Here is a 25,381-nt window from a genome sequence, read left to right on the forward strand (position 1 = left end):
ATCGAATATAAGTCCCATTTTTAGCTTAGGCAAAACAAGTCGAATTTGGATTCTTTTTCAGTGGCTTGTAAGAAGTAAATTAACATGTACACATATAAATAAAAACTCGATTATGAGGAAACTCACCTTCGTGGTATCAGTAAGGCCCTAGTTGGAATTGTGACTTCTTTGAAGGATGACGTAAAGATGCTTCTCCGAGTCCCCTTCCCAAACTTTGCGTCTGTCTCTTGTATTAGACTGAACTTCCTGAGGGTAGAGATTCATTTGTTAGTTTCTGTAATTCGAAAGCCTTTAAAATCCCCGATGTTCAGGATATATTGGTTAAGATAAATATGCTTAGCCTAAATATTCTTTTGACAGTTATCGGAGTTCTAGACTCTTAAACCTGTTTTGGCTGTATAATTTCTTAAAGTATTTTATCCATTACCTTCTGTCAGTCAGGAACTGCGACAGTTTCTAATGTTTTCTCGTTTAATCTTCACACCAGCTCTGTGAGTTGGATGTTAGCATTTTTTCAAATGAAGGAATCAGTGATAAGGGCATAGTGACTTAGCCAAGGTCACATGGAGGTGAGGGAAGGGGAGTGGGACCGCAGTGAGTGTGGTTCTAGATTTAGAGAAGAGCAAGTATTGAGACCCAGGGATCTCAAGAATAAGATGTGAGTGTGGGCAATCTGTAGGTCCTTCGGCATGGCTGGACTGAAGAGTGGGGGGTGGACAGTGCTGAGAGACTGCCCAAGAATTTAGTGGTCCTGAACCCTTGTAGGGTCCTGTATGGGTATGAAGAGCTTAGACTTTAATCTGAAGTCTATGGGGATCTGTTGGAAAGTTTTAAGAGATGAGCTGTCAGGTGTGCATTTTAGAAACCTCACCATTTGTGTTTCAGACTTGAATACATTGGAAGGGGATAAGAAATAAGCAAGTGCTGGCTGTTATTTATGGTAAGATTCAGGAGTATGTATTTATGTGATGTTCAGACATTATTGTTCTTTTTAAACAGAAATGTGGATTTTCAGAACTTTACTCATGGCAAAGAGAAAGAAAAGTAAAGACAGAATTTTGTCTTCATGATGGACCTCCTTATGCAAACGGTGACCCTCATGTTGGACATGCTTTAAATAAGGTAATTATAATTTAGCTTATACGATTTAAGGGGAATCTTATTTAAATACGATTCACAAAAGAGTGTATTCTAATTTTATGAGAATTATGTGAATTTGCATTGGCAGTTAAACTAAAATGTCTTAAAAGAAAGCAGCAATAAACAGTTTTAGTACTCTGAAAAACAACATCACTGGCATTTGCTTTGAGCTTATTGCTATTTTACATTAGTAAATTTCTTTTCTTTTTTTGTGAGGAAGATTGGCCCTGAGCTAACATCTGTTGCCAATCTTCCTCTGTTTTATGTGGGGTGCTGCCACACTGTGGCTTGATGAGGGGTGCTAGGTCTGTGCCTGGGGTCTGAACCTGCAAACCCTGGGCCACCAAAGCATAGTGCGCAAACTTAACTGCTACACCACTGGGCCAGCTCCAGTAAATATCATTTTATTCGGTAAATAATTATTGAGCACCTAGTGTGTGCCAGGCATTGTTCTAGACACTGGTAATAGCAATGAACAAAATAAAAATAATTGCTACATATATAAATACACACACCCATGCACATATATAAAATATATAATGTGTTGGATGGTTGCTGTAGACTATTTGTTGTGTGCCAGTCCCCTGTCCACCCCACACCGTGCAAATTCATATGTTGAAACCTTATTCTTTTTTTATTTGAGTTCATAATAGTTTACATCATTGTGAAATTTCATGTGTACATTATTTCTTGTCTGTCACCGCATAAATGCTCCCCTTCACCCCATGTGGCTATCCGCTACCCCTCTTCCCCTGGTAACCACTGAACTGTTTTCTTTGTCCATGAGTTGTTTATATTCCACATGTGTGTGAAATTATCTGCTGTTTGTCTCTCTCGGTCTAGCTTATTTTTCTTAGCATAATTACTTCCAGGTCCATCCATTTTGTTGCAAATGAGATGATTTTATCTTTTTTCCTGGCTAAGTAGTATTCTATTGTATATATATACACCACATTTTCTTTATCTAATCATCAGTCTGCGGGCACTTGGATTGTTTCCGTGTCTTGGCTATTGTGAATAGTGCTGCAATGAACACAGGGGTACATATCTTACTTAGGATTGTTGATTTCAAGTTGTTTGGGTGGATACCCGGTAGTGGGATAGCTGGGTCATATGGTAGTTCTATTTTTAGTTTTTTGAGGCGTCGCCATACTGTTTTCCATAGTGGCTGCACCAGTTTGCATTCCCACCAGCAGGGTATGAGGGTTCCCTTCTATCCACACCCTCTCCAACATTTGTTATTTTTAGTCTTAGTGATTATAAACATTTTAACAGATGTAAGGTGGTATCTTAGTGTAGTTTTGATTTGCATTTCCCTGACGATTAGTGATGTTGAACATCTTTTCATGTGTTTATTGGCCATCTGTATATCTTCTTTGGAAAAATGTCTGTTCATCTCCTCTGCTCTTTTTTTGATTGGGCTGTTTGTTTTTTGTTGTTCAGTTGTGTGAGTTCCTTATATATTTTGGAGATTAACCCCTTATTGAAGATGTGATTTGCAAATATTTTCTCCCAATTGGTGGGTTGTCTTTTTGTTTTCCTCCTAGTTTCTTTGGCCTTGCAGAAGCTCTTTAGTCTGATGAACTCCCGCTTGTTTATTTTTTCTTTTGTTTCCCTTGTCTGAGAAGACATGGTATTCAAAAAAATCCTTTTAGGTTCGATGTCAAAGAGTGTACTACCCATATTATCTTCCAGGAGTTTTATGGTTTCAGGACTTATCTTCAAGTCTTTGATCCATTTTGAGTTTATTTTTGTGTATGGTGGGAGATAATGGTCTACTTTCATTCTTTTTGCATGTTGCTGTCCAGTTTTCCCAAAACCATTTATTGAAGAGACTATGTTTTCTTGTTCTTGTGTCGTATGTTCTTTGCACCTTTGTTGAAGATTAGCTGACCATATATGTGTGGTTTTATTTCTGGACTTTCAGTTCTATTCCATTGATCTGTGTGCCTCTTTTTGTACCAGTATCATTCTATTTTGATCACTAAGCTTTGTAGTACATTTTGAAGTCAGGGATTGTGATGCCTCCAGCTTTGTTCTTTTTTCTCAGTATTGCTTTAGCAATTTGGGGTCTTTAGTTGCCCCATGTGAATTTTAGGATTCTTTGTCCTATTTCTGTGAAGAATGTCATTGGGATTCTAATAGGGATTGCATTAAAGCTGTAGATTACTTTGGGTAGTGTGGACATTTTAACTGTGTTTATTCTTCCAATCCATTTGCATGGAATCTCTTTCCATCTCTTTATGTCATTATCTATTTCTTTCAATGATTTCTTATAGTTTTCATTTTATGAGTCCTTCACCTCCTTAGTTAAATTTATTCCTAGGTACTTTATTCTTTTTGTTGCAATTTTAAATGGAGTTGTATTCTTGAGTTCTCTTTCTGTGAGTTCGTTATTAGAGTACAGGATGCAGCTGATTTTTGTAAGTTGATTTTGTACCCCGCAACTTTACTGTAGTTGTTAATTATTTCTAATAGTTTTCTGATGGATTCTGTAGGGTTTTCTACGTATAAGATCATGTTGTCTGCACACAGCGAGAGTTTCACTTCTTCACTCCCTGTTTGGATTCCTTTTATTCCTTTCTCTTTCCTAATCGCTCTGGCCAAAACCTCCAGTACTATGTTGAATAAAACTGGTGATAGTGGGAATCCTTGTTTTGTTCCTCTTCTCAGAGGGATGGCGTTCAGTTTTTGCCCACTGAGTATGATGTTGGCTGTGGGTTTGTCATATATGGCCTTTATTATGTTGAGGTAATTTCCTTCTATCCCCATTTTGTTAAGAGTTTTTATCATAAATGGCTGTTGGATCTTGTCAGATACTTTCTCTGCATCTATTGAGATGATCATGTGGTTTTTATTCCTCAATTTGTTGATGTGGTGTATCACGTTGATTGATTTGTGGATGTTGAACCATCACTCTGTCCCTGGTATGAATCCCACTTGATCGTGATGTATGATCCTTTTGATGAATTGCTGAATTCGGGTTGCCGAAATTTTGTTGAGAATTTTTGCATCTATGTTCATCAGTGATATTGGCCTGTAGTTCTCCTTTTTCGTGGTGTCCTTGTCAGGCTTTGGTATCAGCGTGATGTTGGCCTTGTAGAATGTGTTAGGAAGTGTTCCATCCTCCCTAATTTTTTGGAATAGCTTGAGAAGGATAGGTATTAAATCCTCTCTGAAAGTTTGGTAGAGTTCCCCAGGGAAGCCATCTGGTCCTAGGCTTTTATTTTTTGGGATGCTTTTGATTCCTGTTTCAATCTCTTTCCTTGTGATTGGTATATTCAGATTATCTGTTTCTTCTTGATTCAGCTTTGGGAGGTTGTAAGAATCTAAGAATTTATCAATTTCCTGTATCTTGTCCATTTTGTTGGCATGCAGATTTTCGTAGTATTCTCTTATAACCCGTTGTATTTCTGTGGTATCCGTTGTTATTTCTCCTTTTTCATTTCTAATTTTATTTATCTGAACTTTCTGTCTTTTTTTCTTTGTAAGTCTGGCTAGGGGTTTGTCAATTTTATTTATCTTCTCAAAGAACCAGCTCTTTGTTTCATTGATCCTTTCTACTGCTTTTTTTGTTTCAATAGCATTTATTTCTGCTCTGATTTTTATTATTTCTCTCCTTCTGCTGACTTTGGGCTTTGTTTGTTCTTCTTTTTCTAATTCAATTAGTTGTAGTTTAAGATTGCTTACTTGGGATTTTTCTTGTTCATTAAGGTGAGCCTGTATTGCAGTGAATTTCCCTCTTTATATGGCTTTTGCTGCATCCCATATGAGTTGGTATGGTATGTTTTTATTTTCATTTGTCTCCAGATATTTTTTGATTTCTCCTTTAATTTCTTCAATGATCCATTGCTTGTTCAATAGCATGTTGTTTAGTCTCCACATCTTTGTCCCTTTCTCAGCTTTTTTCTTGTAATTAATTTCTAGCTTTATAGCATTGTGATTGGAAAACGTGCTTGTTATTATTTCAATTTTCATTAGTTTATTGAGGCTTGCCTTGTTTCCAAACATATTGTCCATCCTTGAGAATGTTCTGTGCACACTTGAGAAGAACATATATTCTGCTGCTTTTGGATGGAGTGTTCTATATATGTCTGTTAAGTCCAGCTGGTCTAGCTTTTCACTTAATTCCACTGTTTCCTTGTTGATTTTCTGTCTGGATGATTTACCCATTGATATGACTGGAATGTTGAGGTCCCCTACTATTATTGTGTTATTATTAATATCTCCTTTTAGGTTTGTTAATAGTTGCTTTATGTACTTTGGTGCTCCTGTGTTGGATGCATAGATATTTATAAGTGTTATTTCTTCTTGATGGAGTGTCCCTTTGATCATTATATACTGCCCCTCTTTGTTTCTCTTTACCTGTCTCATCTTGAAGTCTACTTTGTCTGATATAAGTTTTGTGACACCTGCTTTCTTTTGTTTGCCATTAGCTTGGAGTATCATCTTCCATCCCTTTACTATGAGCCTGTGTTTGTTATTGGAGCTGAGATGTGTTTCCTGGAGGCAGCATATTGTTGGGTCTTGTTCTTTAATCCATCTTGCCACTCTGTCTTTTTATTGGAGAATTCAATCCATTTACATTTAGGGTGATTATCGATATGTGGGGGGTTTATGCTGTCATTTTATCACTTCTTTTCCAGTTCTCCTGCATTTCCTTTGTTTCTCGTCCTGTGTATTCTGGTCTACCAATCGAGTTACGTAGTTTTTTATGTTCTGTTTCTTTGTTTTCTCGTTGTTATTTGTGTCTGTGTTCTTTTTTGTTTAGTGGTTACCATGAGGTTTGTACTGAAAATCTCATGGATAAGATAGTCCCTTTTCTCATGGCCTCTAATTTCCTTAAACTAAACCAACTCAGTCCCTTTCCTCTTCCCCGCCTAAATTGTTTTTCTCGCATCTTATTCCATCTTGTGTTACAAGTTTGTGGTTAAAAAGACAAGACTATTTTGTTTTTGATGTTTTCCTTCCCTTTGTCTTTAATGCTATACTTGAGTATTTGCTATCCTGGTCTGATTCTGTCTACCTATTTATCTCCTTACTCCGTGCTTTGTAACCGCTCTCTCCCTTTTTTTTCCCCAGGTATGAGGGCCTTCTTGAGGATTTCTTGTGGGGGGGGCGTCTTGTGGCTATGAGCTCCTTTAGCTTATGTCTGGGAAAGTTTTTATTTCTCCATCATATCTGAAGGATATTTTCGCTGGATAGAGTATTCTTGGCTGAAAGTTTTTGTCTTTCAAAGATTTGGATATGTCATTCCAATCTGCCCTAGACTGTAAGGTTTCTGCAGAGAAATCTGCAAAAGCCTGATAGGGGTTCCTTTGTAGGTTATTTTCTTCTGCCTGGCTGCCCTTAGTATTCTCTCTTTGTCATTCTCTTTTGCCAGTTTCCCTACTATATGCCTTGCAGTAGGTGTTTTTACATTGACATATTTAGGAGATCTGGTAGCTTCTTCCACATGGATTTCTATCCCTGTCCCTAGGTTTGGAAAGTTCTCTGCTATTATTTCTTTGAACAAGCTTTCTGCTCCATTCTCCCTCTCTTCTCCTTCTTGAATACCTATAATTCTTATGTTGCATTTCTTAATTGAGTCGGATATTCCTCTGAGACTTTCTTCATTTCTTTCTAGTCTTAGTTCTCTCTCCTCCTCTATCTGGAGTATTTCGACTTGTTTATCTTTGATTATGCTGATATGCTGCTCTATGATGTCTGCTCCAGCGTTCAGGGAATCCATATTTTGCTTTATTTCTTCCATTGTGTCTTTCATCTCTAATATTTCTGATGGACTCTTCTTTATAGTTTCAATCTTTTTTGTGAAGTAGCTCCTTAACTCATTGAATTGTTTCTCTACATTCTCTTTTAACTCATTGAGTTTTTTTGATAGCTATTTTGAAGTCTTTGTCATTTAGATTACATATTTCTGTGTCCTCAGGACTGATTGGTGAGTACTTGTCATTTTCTCTCTGGTCGGGAGATCTAATTTAATGTTTGATATTGCTAGGGAGAGTGGCTCCATTTTTCCACATCCTTGTGTTATTTGGTCTCAGTTACTGCCTATCGCCACTGGGTGGTGGTTAATAGCTGCATGTTCTGAACCCTCTGCCTTCGGCCGAGATCCCAGGCTTTGGAGCTGGTGCTGGGCGGGAGCGGGGAGGGGTGCTTTCTCTTGTGTGCTCTTGGGGTTTTCTCCCTCTGCTCTCATTATCTGCTCTCCTGGGGTGTTGGCTTGATAAGGTCACCTTCCGTGAAAGCTTTCACCCCAGTAGAGGGCTTCCCTCTAGGCTGCAAGGGCCTTCAGGGATCCTGGATGTTCCTGCAAACAAACATGCCCTCCACTGTTTCTTCCCTCTCAGAGGCCGTGCCTGTTCCGGATCACTGTCTTTAGGGGAGAGAGTGAAGTTTTCCCTTACCCTCTTCCCCCTCCTCCAAGGGGAGCTCCAGCCTCTCCACCCTCCATCATATGGCTTCATGGGTCTCTCTGACATTTTTTGTGTTGTGTTTGGATGTCCTCTGTTGGAGTATGAATGTCTTTCATTGTATGTTGGAGGGGAGAGATTACTGGGAAAGCTCACTCCACCATGATGCTGACGCCACCCTGAAGTTGAAACCTCATTCTTAATGTGATGGTACTTGGAGATGGGGCCTTTAGAGGTGATTAGGTCATGAGGGCAGAGCCCTCATCAATGGGATTAGTGCCCTTATTAAAGAGACCCCAGAGAGCTTCCTTGTCACCTTATGCCTTGTGAGGTTACAGTGAGAAGGTGATGGCCTATGGACCAGAAAGTGGCCCTTACCAGATATCGAATCTGCTGGCACCTTGATCTTGGACTCCACAGCCTCCAGAACTGTGAGAAATAAATTTATGTTGTTTAAGCCACCCAATTTATGCTATTCTGTTATAGCAGCCCAAATGGACTAAGACAATAGTGATAAGTGCTGGGGAGGAAAATAAAAACAGGGAATAGCAATAGGGAGGGTCACTTGGGCAAACTGCAATTTCCTTAAATTGGTCTAGGATATCTTCCTCACTGAAAAGGTGACATTTGTATAAAGTCTTCAAGGAAGCAACGGAGTGAGCTCTGGGGATATTTGGGGTAAGTAGAGCCAAGTGCAAAGACCTTGAGGTGAGAGACATTTTTTTCACTCAGCGTAATTCCCCTGAGACTCATCCAAGTTGTTGAGTGTAACAGTAGTTCATTGCTTTCTTATTGCTGTATGCTATTCCATGGCATGGGTGGACAACAGCTTGTTTAACCATCCACCTCTTGAAGAACATCTGGCTTGTTTCCACCTTTTGGCTGTTACGAATAAAGCTGCTCTAAACATTCATGTACAGGTTTTTGTGTGAATGTAAGTTTTCATTTCTCTGGGGTAAATGCTCAGGACTGCAGTTGTTGGGTCATATGGTAGTTGCACGTTCAGTTTTTTGAGAAAATGCTGAACTGGTTCCTATGGTGGCAGTACCATTTTACATTCCTCCCAACAATGTATGAGTGATCTGGTTCTCTGCATCCTGTCAGCAGCATTGGTATTGTCACTATTTTTTATTTTAGCCTTTCTGATAGGTGTGTAGTGATATCTCATTGTGGTTTTAATTTGCGTTTCCCTAATGGCTAATGATGTTGAACATCTTTTCGTGTATTTATTTGTCATCATTTGAGCCTCTTTGGTGAAATGTCTCTTTATATCTTTTGCCGTTTTTCTAATTGGATTATTTTTTTTACTGTTAGGTTTTGAGTGTTCTTTATATATTCTAGATACTAAATCTCTGTCAGATATTCAGTTTGCAGCTCTTTCTCCTAGTCTGTAGCTTATCTTATCGTCCTCTTAACAGGGTATATATTGTAGAGTAAAAGTTTTTAATTTTGATGAAGTTCACTTTATCAGTTTTTCCTTTTATGGATCATGCTTTTAGTGTCATGTCTAAGAACTCTTTGCCTAGCTTTAGATCCTGAAGATTTCCTCCTTTATTTTTTCTTTAAGTTTTACATTTTATTTTGAAATCTTTGATCCATTTTGAGTGTATTTTTATGCGAGATGTGAGACTGAGGTTGAGGTTTATTTTTTTCTTTATGGATGTCTACTTGCTCTAGAAACGTTGTTGAAAAGGCTAGCTTTTCCCTAATGAATTGCTTTTGTATCACTGGCAAAAATCAGTTGAGCAAATTTGTGGGGTCTATTTCTGGATTGTCTGTTCTGTTCCATTGATCTGTGTGTTTGTCTTTCTATCAATACCACGACTTTGATTACTATAGCTACAGAATAAGTCTTGCAATTGGGTAGTCAGATTCTTCCTATTTTATTGTTTTTTTAACATTGCTTTAGCTATTTTGGTTTCTTTGCCTGTGTATATACATTTTAGAATAATTTTTTGACTTTAGTATCAGAGAAGGTCTCCCTTTAAGCTGAGTGTTTTCGTTTTTTTTTTTTTTTAAGGAAGATTAGCCCTGAGCTAACATCTACCACCAATTCTCCTCTTTTTGCTCAGGAAGACTGGCCTGGCCCTGAGCTAACATCTGTGCCCATCTGCCTCTACTTTATGCATGGGACACCTGCCACAACATGACTTGACAAGGGGTGCCATGTCTGCACCCAGGATCTGAACTGGTGAACCACGGGCCACTGAAGTGGAATGTGTGAACTTAATACTGTGCCACTGGGCTGGCCCCTAAGCTGAGTTTTGAGAGTACTTATTTGAGTGACTTATTTCACTTAGCATAATGCTCTCAAGTTCCATCCATGTAGTTTATTTTTTCTTAAAGATTGGCACCTGAGCTAACTGTTGCCAATCTTCTTTTTTTTTCTTTCTGCTTTTTCTCCCCAAACCGCCCCCCCACAACATAGTTGTATATTTTAGTTCTGGGTCCTTCTAGTTGTGGCATGTGGGGTGCCACCTCACCATGGCCTGACAAGCAGTTCCATGTCTGTGCCCAGGATCCGAACCAGCAAAACCCTGGGCCGTGGAAGCAGAGCGCACAAACTTAACCACTCAGCCACAGGGCCGCCCCCCATCCATGTAGTTTAAAATGGCAGGATTTCCTTCTTTTTTGTGCCTGAATAATATGCATGTGTATTATTGCATCACACTTTCTTTATTCATCCATTGATGGACATTTAGGTTGCTTCTGTGTCTTGGCTGTTGTAGGTAATGCTGCAGTGAACATAGGGGTGCATATATCTTTTTGAGGTAGTGTTTTTATTTCCTTCAGATAAATACCCAGAGGTAGAATTGCTAGATCATACGGCAGTTCTTATTTTTAATTTTTTGAGGAGCCTCCATACTGTTTTCCATAGTGGGTGTACCAATTTACGTTTCCATCGAAAGTGTACAAGGGTTCCCTTTTCTCCACTTCCTCACCAACACTTATTATTTCTTTTCTTTATTCTTTTTTTTGTGAGGAAGATTGGCCCTGAGCTAACATCTATTGCCAATCCTTCTCTTTTTGCTTCAGGAAGATTATCAGTGAGCTAACATCTGTGCCAGTCTTCCTCTAGTTTATGTGGGATGCCGCCATAGCGTGGCTTGATGAATGGTGCTAGGTCCATGCCTGGGATCTGAACCTGTGAACCCTGGGCTTCCAAAGTGGAACACGTGAACTTAACCACTGTGCCTCTGGGCCAGCCCCAGTTTCTTGTCTTTTTCATAATGGCCATTTTAACAGGTGAGAGGTGATATCTCATCGTGGTTTTGATTTCCATTTCCTTATGATTAGTGATGTTGAGCACATTGTTATGTACTTGTTGGCCACTTGTATGTCTTCTTTGGAAAAATCTGTGTTCAGGTTCTTTGCCCGTTTTTAATTGAATTATTTGCTTTTTTTGCTATTGAGGCCCTATCTCCAAATACTATCACTATGGGAGTTAGGGCTTTAACATGTGAATTTGTGGGGGACACAGGCATCTAGTCCATCGCATTCACTATTAGAAAAAGTGACACTGGCTCCAAGGCATTAAGTAGGTAACATGGAAATGAATGGACAAGTCAGCTTGTTTTCATATAATTCCAGTGGAAAGCTTCCCTTTTTCTTCTTTCATAGCAATCGAATTCAACGAGAAGGAACTTCCTAAAATATTTATGAACTAACACTAGTTTAATGAGGTGGTGACTTTTAAAAACCAAACACAGAAAGTGAAACATAGATTGTTTTGGTAAAAAACTGAAAAAAAAAATAAAAGCAACTTTTAATCCCCTATACTTTGTTGCTTTATCAACTAAAGATTCTTAAAATAGTTTAAAGCACTTGGATGTCCTTGGAAAGAGGTACTGTAATGTACAGTAACATTTCTATATTATATTTTCATAGATATTATCAAAAAGAATAGTAAATCACACGTTCATTCCTTCAAAATATGGAAAACGGAAATATTAAAAGAAAATTGACAAGATTATAATTGGTTTATGCTAGATTTTACCTAACTTTAATACAAATAACTATTTTATTACATATTACATACATTTGAGGGTATAAGAAATATATTTCTTTTGATTACTCAAAACTCTTTATTGCAAAATATGTAAATACAGCTCTCTTAGAACATTTCTGTAATGACTGTGAGGTGAGTAGAAAGCATTTTTCAGATTTTTGAGTGGAAGTGTAGGGGAAAGCAGGGTGAAATGTGACTGAGATCCAGAGTCTGAGTGACTTGGCATGATCACCCAATTAGCAGTTGCAGTTATGGATGGGACCCAGGATTTTCATGTCAAAAAATGCTGCAGATGAATGTATTCAACACAAAGGAGAAGAAAATCTTAATTATAGTCTAGATCAATTTATACCAGAAAACAACTGTAGAAACTGTTAATTTTATAAAACTCAGTTGAGTGTGTGTATGGTGCATTTGTATTCAGCTTTAACACCTGCCTGTTCCTGTAAGTGCCATGTTCCACCAAAACCCCAGCTTCAGCACATTTGCTGTTAGCAGCTAATTCTTTTCCACATAGAGTTACAAATTGGGAGTAAAGTTCTAACCCTGCTTGTTTCCCAGAGTTAGAGTGATACTGCGTGTTTCTTCCTTTTACTCCCCCTGCATGGATGGCTTGAGGGATGATAAGAATGTTACCAGTAGATCCAACGTAGAGATGTGCTTGGTATTTTCAGTCTTACCTAACTTCATATTTAATAGTGTATTGCACATTTTGGCAAGAAATTCTTTATTGGCTCCCTTGAAAAAGCACGTAGATCACTAATCCTTTGTGAACCTCCACCCACTAGGCAGTGGTGCATCCAGGCGTGCAGGTACTGCAGCAGGAGCACTCAGACCTGAGGTGTCTGGCCACTCTCAGCCATGGCTAGAGCCCGTGCAATCCAGTGGTTCACGTTGTTGCCATGCAGTCTCTGCCCCCTATAGGTTTTGGTATGTTGTGTTTCTATTTTTGTTTGTTTCAAGATATTTTTTGTTTCTTTTTTTATTTCTTCTTTGACTTACTGGATTTTTCAGAAATGTGTTGTTTGCTTTCCACTTATTTGTAAATTTTCCAGCTTTCTCTGTGTTTTTAATTTCTAGTTTCATATTATCACGGTCAGAAAAGATTCTTGGTATGGTTTCAGTCTTCCTACCTTTGTTTGGACTTGTTTCGTGGACTAATAAATATATCATCTATCCTGGACAGTGTTCCATGTGCACTTGAGAAGAACGTGTATTCTGCTGCTGTTGGATAGAATGTTCTGCATATGTCTGTTCCGTCCATTTGGTCTAAAGTAGAGTTTAAGTCCAGTGTTTCCTTATTGATTTTCTGTCTAGATGATCTGTCCATTGGTGAAAATGGGGTACTGAAGTCCTCTACTGTTATTGTGATCATTCACCCTGTGCTCCTTTTCCTGGAGTGGGGAACTTCTCAGGCCAAGGAACACCCTCTTGGCGCTGAGAAATGAGGCCTGGGTGGTGGGATGATGCAGGGAAAAGGAAACTGTTTTTCCCACCCTTCTTGTGTGGTTATTCTCAGGTTTCTGTTCCACTGTGTTGCTGAAGATTCTTAAGTGGGCTCCAGAACTCTCCCAGAGCTATTTTCATTCGTGGATAAGTATCTAATTGTTGTTCTTTGTGAGGGGACGGATAGATGGTCTCCTACTCCACTGTCTGTGTGACGTCTCTCATTTAAATTTCTTTAATTACTGTTTCACTATGTTTTTCATTATTTTTTTGTGGTTGCTCTAAGGCTTGCATATACCTCACAGCTTGTCAGAATCAATTTCAGATTTCTATTAGCTTAATTTTAGTGAGATATAGAAATGTTACTCCTATATAGTTCTGTTCCTTTCTCCCTCTTCTTGTGGTTTTGTTACACATGTTGCGTCTATTAATGTTACAAACCCCACAGTACATTGTTATAATTATTCCTTTACCATCTGTAGTCATTTTCTTATCCCAGTACGGCATCTCTCATAGCTATTTCCTTTATGCTATTATTGGCAAATATGTTACCTTTCTATATGTTATACACTCAACAACACACCATATACGTATTATTTTATATATTTGTCTTTTACACCAGTTAGGAGAAGAAAGTAGAATAGTAAATATGCATTTATTACTGTCATTTATAAATATTTAATTACCTTTAGCAGTCCTCTTTGTTTTTTCCTGTGGTTTTGAACTACTTTGAAAGCAAGTGACTGCTTTGAACTACTTTGAAAGCGAGTGAACTGTACTCACTTGCTTTCAGCCTGAAGAACTTTTCTATTCTTTCATGTAAGATTGCTCTGCTAGCAACAAATTCTCTCTCTTTTAATAAAGGAATGGATTTATTTGGCTTGCATTTTTGCAACATCACTTTGATGGATATAGGATTCTTGGCTGACATTTTTCTTTGAGCACTTTACATATGTGATTCCACTGCCCTTTGCCTTCCATTGTTTCTGCTGAGAAGTCGGCTATTAATCATGTTGGAGTTCTCTTGTATATGATGAGTTCTTTTTCTCTTGCTGCTTTCTAGGTTTCCTCCTTGTCTCGCACTTCCAGCATTTTTGCTATGATGTTTCTTGGTTTGGATCTCTTTTGTTTATTCTTCTTGGAGTTAAGTGAGCTTTTTGGATGCGTAGGTTAGTGTTTTTTGGTAAATCTGAAAAATTATCAACTGTTATTTCTTGGTGTGTTGTTTCAGCTTCCTTCTCTCCTGTCCTCTGAAAATCCCATTCCTCTTATTATATTGGTATATTAAATTATTTCTCCAGTATGTTGGTATGCTGAATATGCATGTCCCACATTTCTGTGAGGCTCTCATCATTTTCCTCTCTGTTTTCTTGCTTTGTGTAATCTCTGTTGATCTATATTCAAGTTCACTGCTTATTTCTTCTGCCAGTTTATGTGTACTGTTGAGCTCGTCAAATGAAATTGAAATTGTTTTCATTCAAATGAAATTTTTCATTTCAGCTATTATACTTTTTTTTTTTTACTAATTTCTATCTCGATATTTTCTATTTGATGTGACATTGTCATCTTATTTTCCTTTACCTCTTTAATCATAGTTTCCTTTAAGTTCTTTACACCTATTTATAATGGCTATTTTGAAATCTTTTTCTGTTAGTCTGACATTTGGTTGGTCTCATAGATAGTTTCTGTTGCCTGCTTGTTTTCCAGTGGATAGGCCATCCTTTTGTATTTCTTTATGTCCTGTAATTTCTTCTTGTTATAAATTGGGTGTTTTAGTAATAGATTGAAATAAATCTGTATACTGGTCTCTCCACCACCTTCACCCCACTCCCCCAGCTTTTCATTGCAATTTGCTTGTTTATATGTATAGTGACTGGCTGCATTGTTTTCATGACGTCTGATCCCGCCCCTTCCCATTTTTGTTGTGGTAAGCCTCTGATGTTGCTTCTCAGGGAGGAGCAGCTTTGGGTATGCTTGGTCACCCTGAGATGACATTGGTTTTGGCAGGGCTGGCATCCTCTCTTTCCCTGGCAGCACCCATTTATTTTGTTCTGAAAATTTCCTGCTGTTTGCTCTACTGTTCTCAACAATGCCCTGGGGCATACGCTGTTCTGTAGACTAATCCAATCAAATTTGGGGTTCTTTGAAGTATTGCTTCTCTGAGGTCAGTGTTTGATTTTTGTTCTGATCCTGGGAGGGCTCCTCCCAGCTGTCTCTTTTGTTTTTCTGCTGAAAACCAGCTGGCCTAGAGTTTAGCCTGTATCGTCTTGAATCTTCTAACTTCTCCCAATTGCCTTTCCCCACAGCCTCTGGTGTTTTTGAGAGCCCTTTTAGGCATGAACTTCTTTTTTGTGGGGAAGAGACTAAGAGCTATTTGTTTTACTGCCTGCTTCTCCCCTCATGTGAAATTTCCCAGCCAGGGCTCTGGAGCTGGGAGTAGGGATAACTGTACGCTTCTGTCTGAGACACCCCCACTTTAGGAGCTGAGCCCTCATGAGGAGGGTCAGTAGCCTGAGATCTCTGAATTGCCTTTCCTAGGGTGGCACCATCATTTATGACCCTGGACAAGGGTGATTGCAGACCCAGTATTCCCAGCAGACGCACTTCCAAAGTAGAGTTTCTGTTCCGTGAGTGGAGGCTGAGTGGAGGAAGGGAGTACCTACCTTTTGACTGCACTTACCCAGAACTTAGCCTCAGCAACAGGGAGGTGAGGTGGGATCATAAATGCTGACGTCCTGCCCTTCCTAAGGAAGATAGCCCTCCATGTGGGAGCCGGGAGCTGGAGGCAGGAGGAGCCCTGTGATGTTGGCTGAGTCAGAGTGGGACCTGCCTCGCTGAGCTGGCAGGCTTGGGGGAAGGAGTGGTCTTGGTTATCATTTTTATTACCAAGTTTTTCTAAAATTTTTCTTGTGTAGATATTTTTTCATTTGCTCTATGCCTTTAGGACCATTTCTAGAGGCTTTGAATGATTGGATTTTGTTATTTTTACCAGTTTTACCGAGAAATGGATCCATGTAGTTTCTCGTACTGTCATGCCTGAAGTCTAACTCAGTTTCGTTGATTTTTCTCTTTTTAATTTCACTGATTTCTGCTTTTTGTTATTTCCTTGCTTCTGCTTGCTTTGAGTTTATTCTTTTTCTAGTTTCTTGAGATTTTACATTATTGATCAGACTTTTCCTCTTTTCTAATGTATGCATTCTGCTGCTATAAATTTGTGTCAGCTCTGTTGTAGCTTATGTTCCACAAATTTTAACCTGTTGTATTTCCATTTTTATTCAGTTCATTGTATTTTTTTTATTTTCTCTGGGAATTCCTTTTTGATCCATAGAGTATTTAGAAGTGTGTTGTCCTTTTACATCTCTGTTTTTTAAAAGGCTCTGCTGCCCCCTAGTATCTAAAATGAGGAAAGGTAAACAGTTTGGAACTGTAGTGAGTGAAGAGGTCTACCGTTTTAATATGGGTGTTAGCATGACAGAAAGAGTTAACCATGGTATTCCATACTCTGAGTACATTATAAATTCTGCATTGATTCTAATATATTTCTTAGCTAAATATAAATAATATTAGGTTATTCACATTAATAATTTTTTTATGAGTAACGCAAATTTGTAATTGATTCATTTGTACTCTGATTTTTAGAAAGTTCAAATGATTTCTTAAAAAATATAGTATGGTCTGCTTATTTGCATATCTAAACCTTACAGACAAATTATTTTGGGTATAATGTTTTTCACTTTGAAATCTTGTTGGATTTCCTTCTGGGGGGGTGTGTAATGGCATTTGAAAAGTTAAATATCTGTTACTCTTGTGTTTATGTAGAACTTGAATTAGTAGATTTAATAGGTTATTTTATATAAATTCTTTTTTTTCTTTTTGAGGAAGATTAGCCCTGAGCTGACTGCTGCCAATTCTCCTCTTTTTGCTGAGGAAGACTGGCCTTCAGCTAACATCCATGCCTGTCTTCCTCTACTTTATATGTGGGATGCCTACCACAGCATTGCATGCCAAGCGGTGTGGTGTGTGCGCCTGGGATTGGAACTGGCGAACCCCAGGCTGCCAAAGCGGAACGTGTGCACTTAACTGCTGTACCACTGGGCTGGCCCAATATATAAATTCTTTGAAAACTGGGCTTTCTTAGTGCTTTAAATGATATTAACAGAATATAAATGGTAGGCCACATGCTTTATGTATGAATGATGATTATCATTTTATCTTTGCAGATTTTGAAAGATATAGCCAATCGATTCCATATGATGAGAGGTTCCAAAATACATTTTGTGCCAGGTTGGGATTGTCATGGGTTACCCATTGAACTAAAAGTATTATCAGAACTTGGTGGAAAAGCTCAGAATCTTTCAGCTGTGGAAATCAGAGAGAAAGGTAAATAAGCTCTGTTTCTGCTTTAAGATGATATTCATAAACACTGGTTCTTGGAGGAAGTCAGGGCTTTATCAAGAAGACCTGCTGGTGTTTTTTTTGTGTTTTGTTTTTATCTTTTGGTTGTAATAAGATCTGTTGGAAACTACTTTGTGTCACAGGAAATTCAGATTTTGTTTAGTTGACTTTTGTGAGATCTTATGTTCAGAGATTGAAGGAAAGATTTGTGAGCATTTCCAATTTACATTTTTCAATTCTTTTGGCATCATATTTTCTGAAATTATTATTTTGGTCAATTTTTTATTTACTTTCTTGGTTAGGGCTTGTTGACCTATTTTAAGTACTAACCAATAGTACATTCTAAAAAATATATTTTTTATTAATATATATATATGCTAATTCCATACTTCATCCTTACATATATATACCCCATATTATATATATAAAATACATATTAATATGTTTGCTTACTTATTTTTTAAAGATTTTTTAAAAAATTTTTTCTCCCCAAAGCCTCCTGGTACATAGTTGTGTATTTTTAGTTGTGGGTCCCTCTGGTTGTGCTATGTGGGATGCCGCCTCAGCATGGCTTCATGAGCGGTGCCATGTCTGAGCCCAGGATCTGAACTGGTGAAACCCTGGACCGCTGCAGTGGAGCTCATGAACTTAACTACTCTGCCACGGGGTGGGCCCCTGCCCATTTTTTAAATTAATCTCATATTTGATCCTTTACTTCAATAAATTGGATCAGGGAGGAATCTTCTAGTCCTATATGTTAAACTATTGTATATTTGGATATGATTGTGAAGATTTTTACTTCCTGTGAAATGTCTTATTATTATTGGCTTAGATTAGATGTACAATTAACTTTTTGCATGTATAATGAAATGAGAACTATTTTCTGACCTTTTCTTAAATTAAAAAATAGGAAGAATAATTTTTCCAGTTTATTTTTTATAAATACAAGGTCATTGCATAAAGTCAGAGAAATACAGAAGAAGGTAACAAAATTTGAACTTTTGAAATTTTAATTAATTTTAGAATTTGTTGTAGGTATCTTCTGAATACCTTTAACTTTCAAATTAATTTTCTTCTTAAATAAATTTGTAGTCTAAATTGTATACAATACCTGCATTTAGAGAGATATATGCTAAATCATGTTTCAGAATTTGAATTAGTTGGTTTCCAAAGTTTTCCTTTCCTTTTTTTCTTTTTTAGCTAGATCATTTGCTAAAGCAGCAATTGAGAAACAGAAATCAGCATTTATTCGTTGGGGAATAATGGCAGATTGGAATAATTGCTACTGTACATTTGATGGAAGCTATGAAGCCAGACAGTTGAGAATTTTCTACCAAATGTATGATAAGGTAATAAAGTATTTTTTTCCTTTGAGTATTTTAAATTATGCTACAGAATTCCAGCTTTCATCTGTTTTTGTCTCTTACAGGGCTTGATTTATCGGTCTTACAAACCTGTGTTTTGGTCTCCGTCGTCAAGGTATTTATGGTTTTGGTAGCTAAAGGGGAGAATTTTGTGAGGCTTCCAAATATTTACGTTTAATATTTTTAAACCTTAGGACTGCGTTGGCTGAAGCAGAGCTTGAATATAATCCTGAGCATGTCAGTCGCTCGATATATGTAAAATTCCCTCTCTTGAAACCTTCTCCTAAGTTGGCATCTCTTATAGGTAAGATTTATTCGTTGTTTGAGTTTATTGAAGTTACGGAATTATAACATTTGCTAATATTTTTCAAATTTTTTTTTCACAGATGGTTCACCTCCTGTTAGTTTTTTAGTTTGGACCACTCAGCCTTGGACAATTCCAGCCAATCAGGCTGTTTGCTATATGCCAGAATCAAAGTAGGCATATTATTGCATTTTTTGTTTTGTCCATGAATAGGGTCAATTCCAATCATTAGCATTATTTTGTTTTATTTCATCCTCATTATCCTCTTAAAACTTAGTGAATTATAATATAGTTATTATGTTCATATAGATTTTATCCAGCTTTAGATGATTCCATTTATGTCCTTGTTTCCAGCCTTTTTAGAAAACAAAACAGAAATGTAAGGGATGAAGTCCTTTGAAAATAGTACTTCTTATCTTGAAGTTAGTTTTTCTAAAATGACGTAAAACATTTAAAATGTTGTCAGTGGCTTTTCTTTTTTCATTATTGTTAATTTTCATCTAAAATTTTATTTTAGGTATGCTCTTGTGAAATGTTCCAAATCTGGAGACCTCTACATACTGGCTGCAGATAAAGTAACATCTGTCGCTTCTGTTTTGGAAACAACATTTGAGGTTATTTCAACATTTTCAGGTGAAGATTTATAGGTATTCTGACTATCACAGTCATCAAAATATTGGGTTGATGTGAGTTCAGTACTTTGCTGAATGTTGCTCACTGTGAATCAAAATAGATGTGGCCTTTACCTTTCTAGAATATGTTTTACATTGATGAAACTGAAGGAGAAGATACATGAAACATGATAGGAGGACAGAAAAATATGAACAATGACAGAGGCACAACTGATAAAAATATTTCTGGCAAATATCCAATGCAAAATTGGACAGGTGTCCTTTGTACAATGTAGAATGTACAAATATCCCTTTAAAATTTTATTTAAAATTAAATCATTAAATATTATCTGATTTAATCAAAGGAGCAAGGAAGGAAATAAATATATGCATTTTTTGGCATATAATTTTAATAAGGAAATTGAATAAATTCTGGAAATTATTCCAAAGAGAGCACTTCTATCAAAAGAATCCTTTAGTAAGCTATAATTTAGGACTCCTAAAGTAGTGACTGGTTTTGAAATATTACTATGGAAATCTAGAAAATTTGAAAATTACCTTTGATCCATAGGGATGATGTATCTTTGAGTTTTTTGCTAAAAAAAAAATCACAAGAATAAAGATACTCAAAGATAGAAAGATTGCCTAGCTAAATAGGGAAGGCCTCTAAATGCATCAGTTCAGATATAAGCCAATTAGAGGTTTAAACCATCTTAACAAAAATAAAAAGATAAAAGTCAGAGACAGAAAAGGGGCTACAGAATGTTTAATATTTAATATCATTTTGTCCTTGTTGGTACAATAGGTAAATTAGAGGATATTCTTTACTCCATACCTCCCCACCTTTTTTCTTTTAATTTTTTTAAATTGGTATATAATTGACATATAACATTGTATTAGTTTTAGGTGTACAACATAACAATTCGAAATTTGTATATATTGCAAAATGATCACCACAGTAAGTCTAGTTAACATCCATCACAGCACATAGTTATACATTTTTTTTATCATGATTTAAGATCTATTCTCTTAGCAACTTACAAGTATACAATATAGTATTGTTAATTATAGCCCAACTCTTTTTCAAGTGCAGAAGATATTATAGACTTCATTGACATGTTAGATTTTGTTACGGAAGCTGAATGGCATTCTCACAAAGTTCTTGAAAGTATTAAATTAAAGACCATTTTTCTAGATTGCATAATTGTTTCAAATTATTACTGTGCAGAGAATTGTTTGATTGCCATCTTGAGCCACCATGTTGCAGAGGAGTATATATACTTCCCATTCCTGGCACAATAAGCTGGTGACAACTAGGTTACTACTTGTTAAAGTAGTGAGAATGTTGAGTAGCTAAAATGGGATAATTTGTATGGGGTAGATTTTCTTTCTGAAAAATGTCAGTTGTTTCTTACTGATCATTTGGAGATCTTTGTTGGGAGATGAGGGAGATTAGCAAGTGGTATATACGCTAAGTATGGGGATAAAGGAAAGTTAGTAGGTGAAATTTCCTTTGACTGCCCCAAACCTTTGGTTTCCCTACTGAAAATGGCTAAAGAGTACAATGTAGGATCATGGGAACTGGCTTGATTTATGAATCTAACTGAGAGAAAGGAATAAAAGTGTAAACTAAAGAGTAGATTTCTCTAAAAGTCAGTGTTGATGGGTTTTTTTCTTTAACAACATTATGAATTACCTGTAAAAGAATGCATCCTGAAGTATTCCAGTTTTTCCTAGTAATTCAGGTATTTCCTGGTAATAAAGTATGAAGTCAAGTAAGTCAGACAGTAAGGAGAGCTTGTGATTTTTTTTCAGAAAAGGGAGTTATGTTGTCATTAGTTATAAAGGAATGTTGGTTTTTCTCAAGCCTCTTGCCCATTGTGCTATTTTAACCAAAATGAAATCAGCAACAGGGCTGTCTGTGAAATGTCAAAGTTAAAGATTAGTATTGTTCTTCTGGTGGTATGCATAGGTTATGTAGTTTTTATTGCTATGTGGCTAGAAAAAAGGATCATAGAAGTGGAGAAATTTCTCTATGAGGATAGGTTTTTTAAAAAGTTAATATTATTTAGTTTGGAAAGATGAAGAATGATTTGTGGGGAAGATCTGAGGAGTAAGGGGGCCATTGAAGTTTCTGTAATTATTAAAGAGTAAACAGACTTCCTCAGTGTATCTCAGTAAGTGGGTAGGTAGAACCAGGTAATCCTTTTAAAGTTTGAAGATTTGTTTTTAGACCATGTGAAGGTGAGTTTATGGAACTCAACTCAAGGGGCAGTAAAGGTGGGAAACATTAATAATGGTGTAGAAAATTAACAGGTGAGGGGTATGATACATTATTAAAGGGAGCTAGAGTTATTAAAGTTATTAAAAGTTTATGTTGAGTCCAGTCCACGGTGTGTGCCTGGTAATTGTTGGGTATTATTCGTTGTCTCTTACTTTTTTGGGGTAACATTATGAAAAGGAACAACAACGAGTTCCCACAGAGATAGTATTAGAACCTACTGATCATTGACCTGTTGATCTAGAATTTCTTTGTCCTTATATTCCAAAAAGTACGTAGCTGTACATAAATTAGAAAAGTTTCCTGGGACTCATTAGAGTTATCTATTTGTTATAATAATTACTAAAATTTTAAAGCATTCGCAGTGTGGCAGATACTGTGCTAAGTGCCCAGGATACTTAATTGCCTTAACCTGGTTTATCATCACAACAACCCTCTGAGGTAGGCACTGTAATTATTCAGATTTTATGGATGCCTGAAGGTCACAGAGCAAGTGAAAGGGGAAGCCAGGGTTTGAGCCCAGTCTTGCTTCAGATTCTGCACTCTTCACTTTGCTGATGCTCTGTTGCTACTTTTAAAGAGGAGAAGAATTGCCATGTGAAACGATTCTTAATTGTAGTTTTCTTTCTCCACAGGTGTAGACTTGGAGAGTGGCACTTGTACTCATCCTTTGATTCCTGAGAAAGTGTCTCCTCTTTTACCTGCGAATCATGTGACCATGACAAAAGGAACAGGATTGGTTCACACAGCCCCAGCTCATGGTATGGAAGATTATAGTGTAGCTTCTCAACACAACTTGTCCACGGTACTATTCCTCTTTTTTCCTTTTTAATAATTGCTTTTGTAGAATTAAAGTGGTAATTTGTAACTAACAACTTTGTTTTTTGATAATGAACAATCATGTTTGTCATCATAATTAAATTGCAAAATGCTTAGGTTTGTGCAATACTATCTAAATAAAACCTCATTATTTCTTACTAATTGAGAAAGATTTCCTAGAATTAGCACAAAATCAGCACAGAGTTAGAATTGAAAAAATATATTAAATGGGGGCAGTTTTTTCTTTCAACATTTTTTTCTTTGAGAATGATTAGCCCTGAGCTAACATCTGTGCCCATCTTCCTCTACTTTGTATGTGGGATGCCTGCTGCAGCATGGCTTGACACGTGGTGTGTAGGTCTGCACCCAGGATCCCAACCAGCAAACCCTGGGCTGCCGAAGCGGAGCATGTGAACTTAACCGCTGCACCACTGGGCTGGCCCCTCTTTCAACTTTTAAGTCACATAGACAAATTACTTTCAGTTCCTGAAAAATGACAAGTGAATTTTACTAAATAGTTGAAAAGAGCAGTTTGGTGTTTTTTTTGTTTTGTTTTTAACTAAATAATCCTCTCTAAATTTATTTTACACTCATCAGTTACTTAGCAAGTTTTTCTGTTTAGTTCAAGGCAAGTCTCATTCATCACAATGTGTTTACATTGGCATAGATTTGTAAATTGAGATCAAGTTAAAGATGTTTTTAGTATATTTTGTTGCTTTGTGGTATTAAACTTGAGGCACATGCTTTAATAAGACTTTTGCCTTTTGTGATTTAAATGTATAAATTCACAAATTCCCATTGACTAAGAAGTGCCCAGAATTTCAGTGTAGTGAAAGACTGGACTATACTGAGATGTTTTATATATGTTGTTTTGCCAGATATTGTCATAAGATAAAACATCTCGATACTTTATTTTAATTGTACAAACCGACACTTTTTAGGATTGTTTAGTAGATGAAGACGGAGTTTTCACAGATGTTGCAGGTCCTGAACTTCAGAACAAGGCTGTCCTTGAAGAGGGAACGGATGTGGGTGAGTGTTGTGTACGCTGATATCATAGAAACATACTTTCTGAAAAGCATTCAGCAGTAATCTTTGCTGACTGCTCTCCCGCCTTCTACTTTCAACAGAAACCAAAAGCTAAAATTGTTTTATTTTGCCACATAGTTTAAAATGGAGTTTGGGACCTTTTCACCTTTTGCTTTGAAGTTGCTCTCTTTGTTTAAGCAAATCAGGGCAGTCAACAGGGAGTCATGTTCTTTTAGGACTCTACAGACACTAGTAAGCATTATTAGTTTTGTGGAAGGATGAAATCAATCTTAGGGCTACATGTTGACTGTGAATCAGACACTCCCCACTCCTTTTGTAACCCTTGTAAATCACTGGTCCATGTATCAATGATCTTAGGGGTCCTCCAGTCTTGAGTTGTCTTTCTGCCTTTCAGTAATTATGGATCCAGGGACGAGGTACTATGAAAATCTTTCTTTGCCCACACTGAGACTAAGTCTAATTTAGACCTGGTGTATTACTTTTCTAGGGCTACTGTTACACATTACCATAAATTTAGTGGCTTTAAACAACAGAAATCTATTCTCCCACAGTTCTGGAGACTAGAAGTCTGAAATCGAAGTGTTGGCAGGGCCACGCTCCCTCTGAACGCTCTATGGAAGAATCCTTCCTTGCCCCTTCCTAGCTTCTGGTGGTTCCTAGTAATCCTTGTCATTCCTTGGTTCACAGCTGTATCACTTCAGTCTGCCTCCATTGTCACATGTCCTTCTTTGCTCTTATGTGTCTCTATGTATCCCCTTCTCTTCTTATAAGGACACTAGTTATTGAATTTAGAGCCCACTCTAATCCAGTGTGACCTCATCTCAATTTGATCACATGTGCAAAGACCATGTTTCCTAAGAAGGTCACATGCACAAGTACTAGAGGTTAGGACTTGGACATATCTTTTGGGGGGCAGAACTCAACCCACTATGCCTGATTTCTTCTGGATTACCTGGAGACCATTTTAAGATTTGTGGTCTGAAAGCTTATGACTGAATTTCAGCTACAGAATTCTAGATATATTCTGTCATCTTTCCTTTGAAGTGAAGAGGCATGGGAATGGCATAGTTTGGAGTCCGATGAAGGTTTTATAGTCCTTGGTTTTTTTGCCAGGAGATTCACAGATTAAGCATTTGATACCTGGGAGATGGCTACTCTTACTGTCACCTGTTGTCCAGATTTAGTACTCCCTGGGACCTTAGAGAGTTATTAGGATTTTCATAGAACTTTTTAATTAACTGTTAATTAAATTAATTTTAATTAAATTAGTATTGATGGATTTTAATTGATTTTTAGTGTAAATTGTTGATTTTTTTTTTTAAGTTATAAAGATGCTTCAGGCTGCAAAGAATTTGTTGAAAGAGGAAAAACTGGTACACAGCTATCCTTATGACTGGAGAACCAAGAAACCAGTGGTGATCCGTGCTAGCAAGCAGTGGTTTGTAAATCTCACGGATGTTAAGACGACAGCCAAGGTATAAAGGTGTCCTGCTGTAAGGGGTTTATCACTCCCTCAGTATGAAAGGGTTGCATGTGAGGTCACTTGGGG

At 37.2% G+C, this 25,381-nt stretch overlaps 1 protein-coding gene across 1 annotated transcript in view; it reads left to right on the plus strand.

Moving 5' to 3' along the window:
* The window catches only part of IARS2 (isoleucyl-tRNA synthetase 2, mitochondrial), a 65,648-nt gene that overhangs the window by 730 nt on the left and 39,537 nt on the right, over positions 1–25,381 (plus strand). Inside the window, exons 2-11 of the mRNA XM_001488053.7 lie at positions 1,000–1,122; positions 17,229–17,388; positions 18,604–18,752; positions 18,833–18,882; positions 18,962–19,071; positions 19,154–19,244; positions 19,589–19,704; positions 22,599–22,768; positions 23,724–23,814; positions 25,156–25,307. Of these exons, the coding sequence (XP_001488103.3) occupies positions 1,000–1,122; positions 17,229–17,388; positions 18,604–18,752; positions 18,833–18,882; positions 18,962–19,071; positions 19,154–19,244; positions 19,589–19,704; positions 22,599–22,768; positions 23,724–23,814; positions 25,156–25,307 (1,212 nt within the window). The remainder of the gene's footprint in view (positions 1–999; positions 1,123–17,228; positions 17,389–18,603; positions 18,753–18,832; positions 18,883–18,961; positions 19,072–19,153; positions 19,245–19,588; positions 19,705–22,598; positions 22,769–23,723; positions 23,815–25,155; positions 25,308–25,381) is intronic.

This window comes from Equus caballus, chromosome 30 (genome assembly GCF_041296265.1).
Source record: "Equus caballus isolate H_3958 breed thoroughbred chromosome 30, TB-T2T, whole genome shotgun sequence".
In the NCBI taxonomy this organism is placed as follows: Eukaryota; Metazoa; Chordata; class Mammalia; order Perissodactyla; family Equidae; genus Equus; species Equus caballus.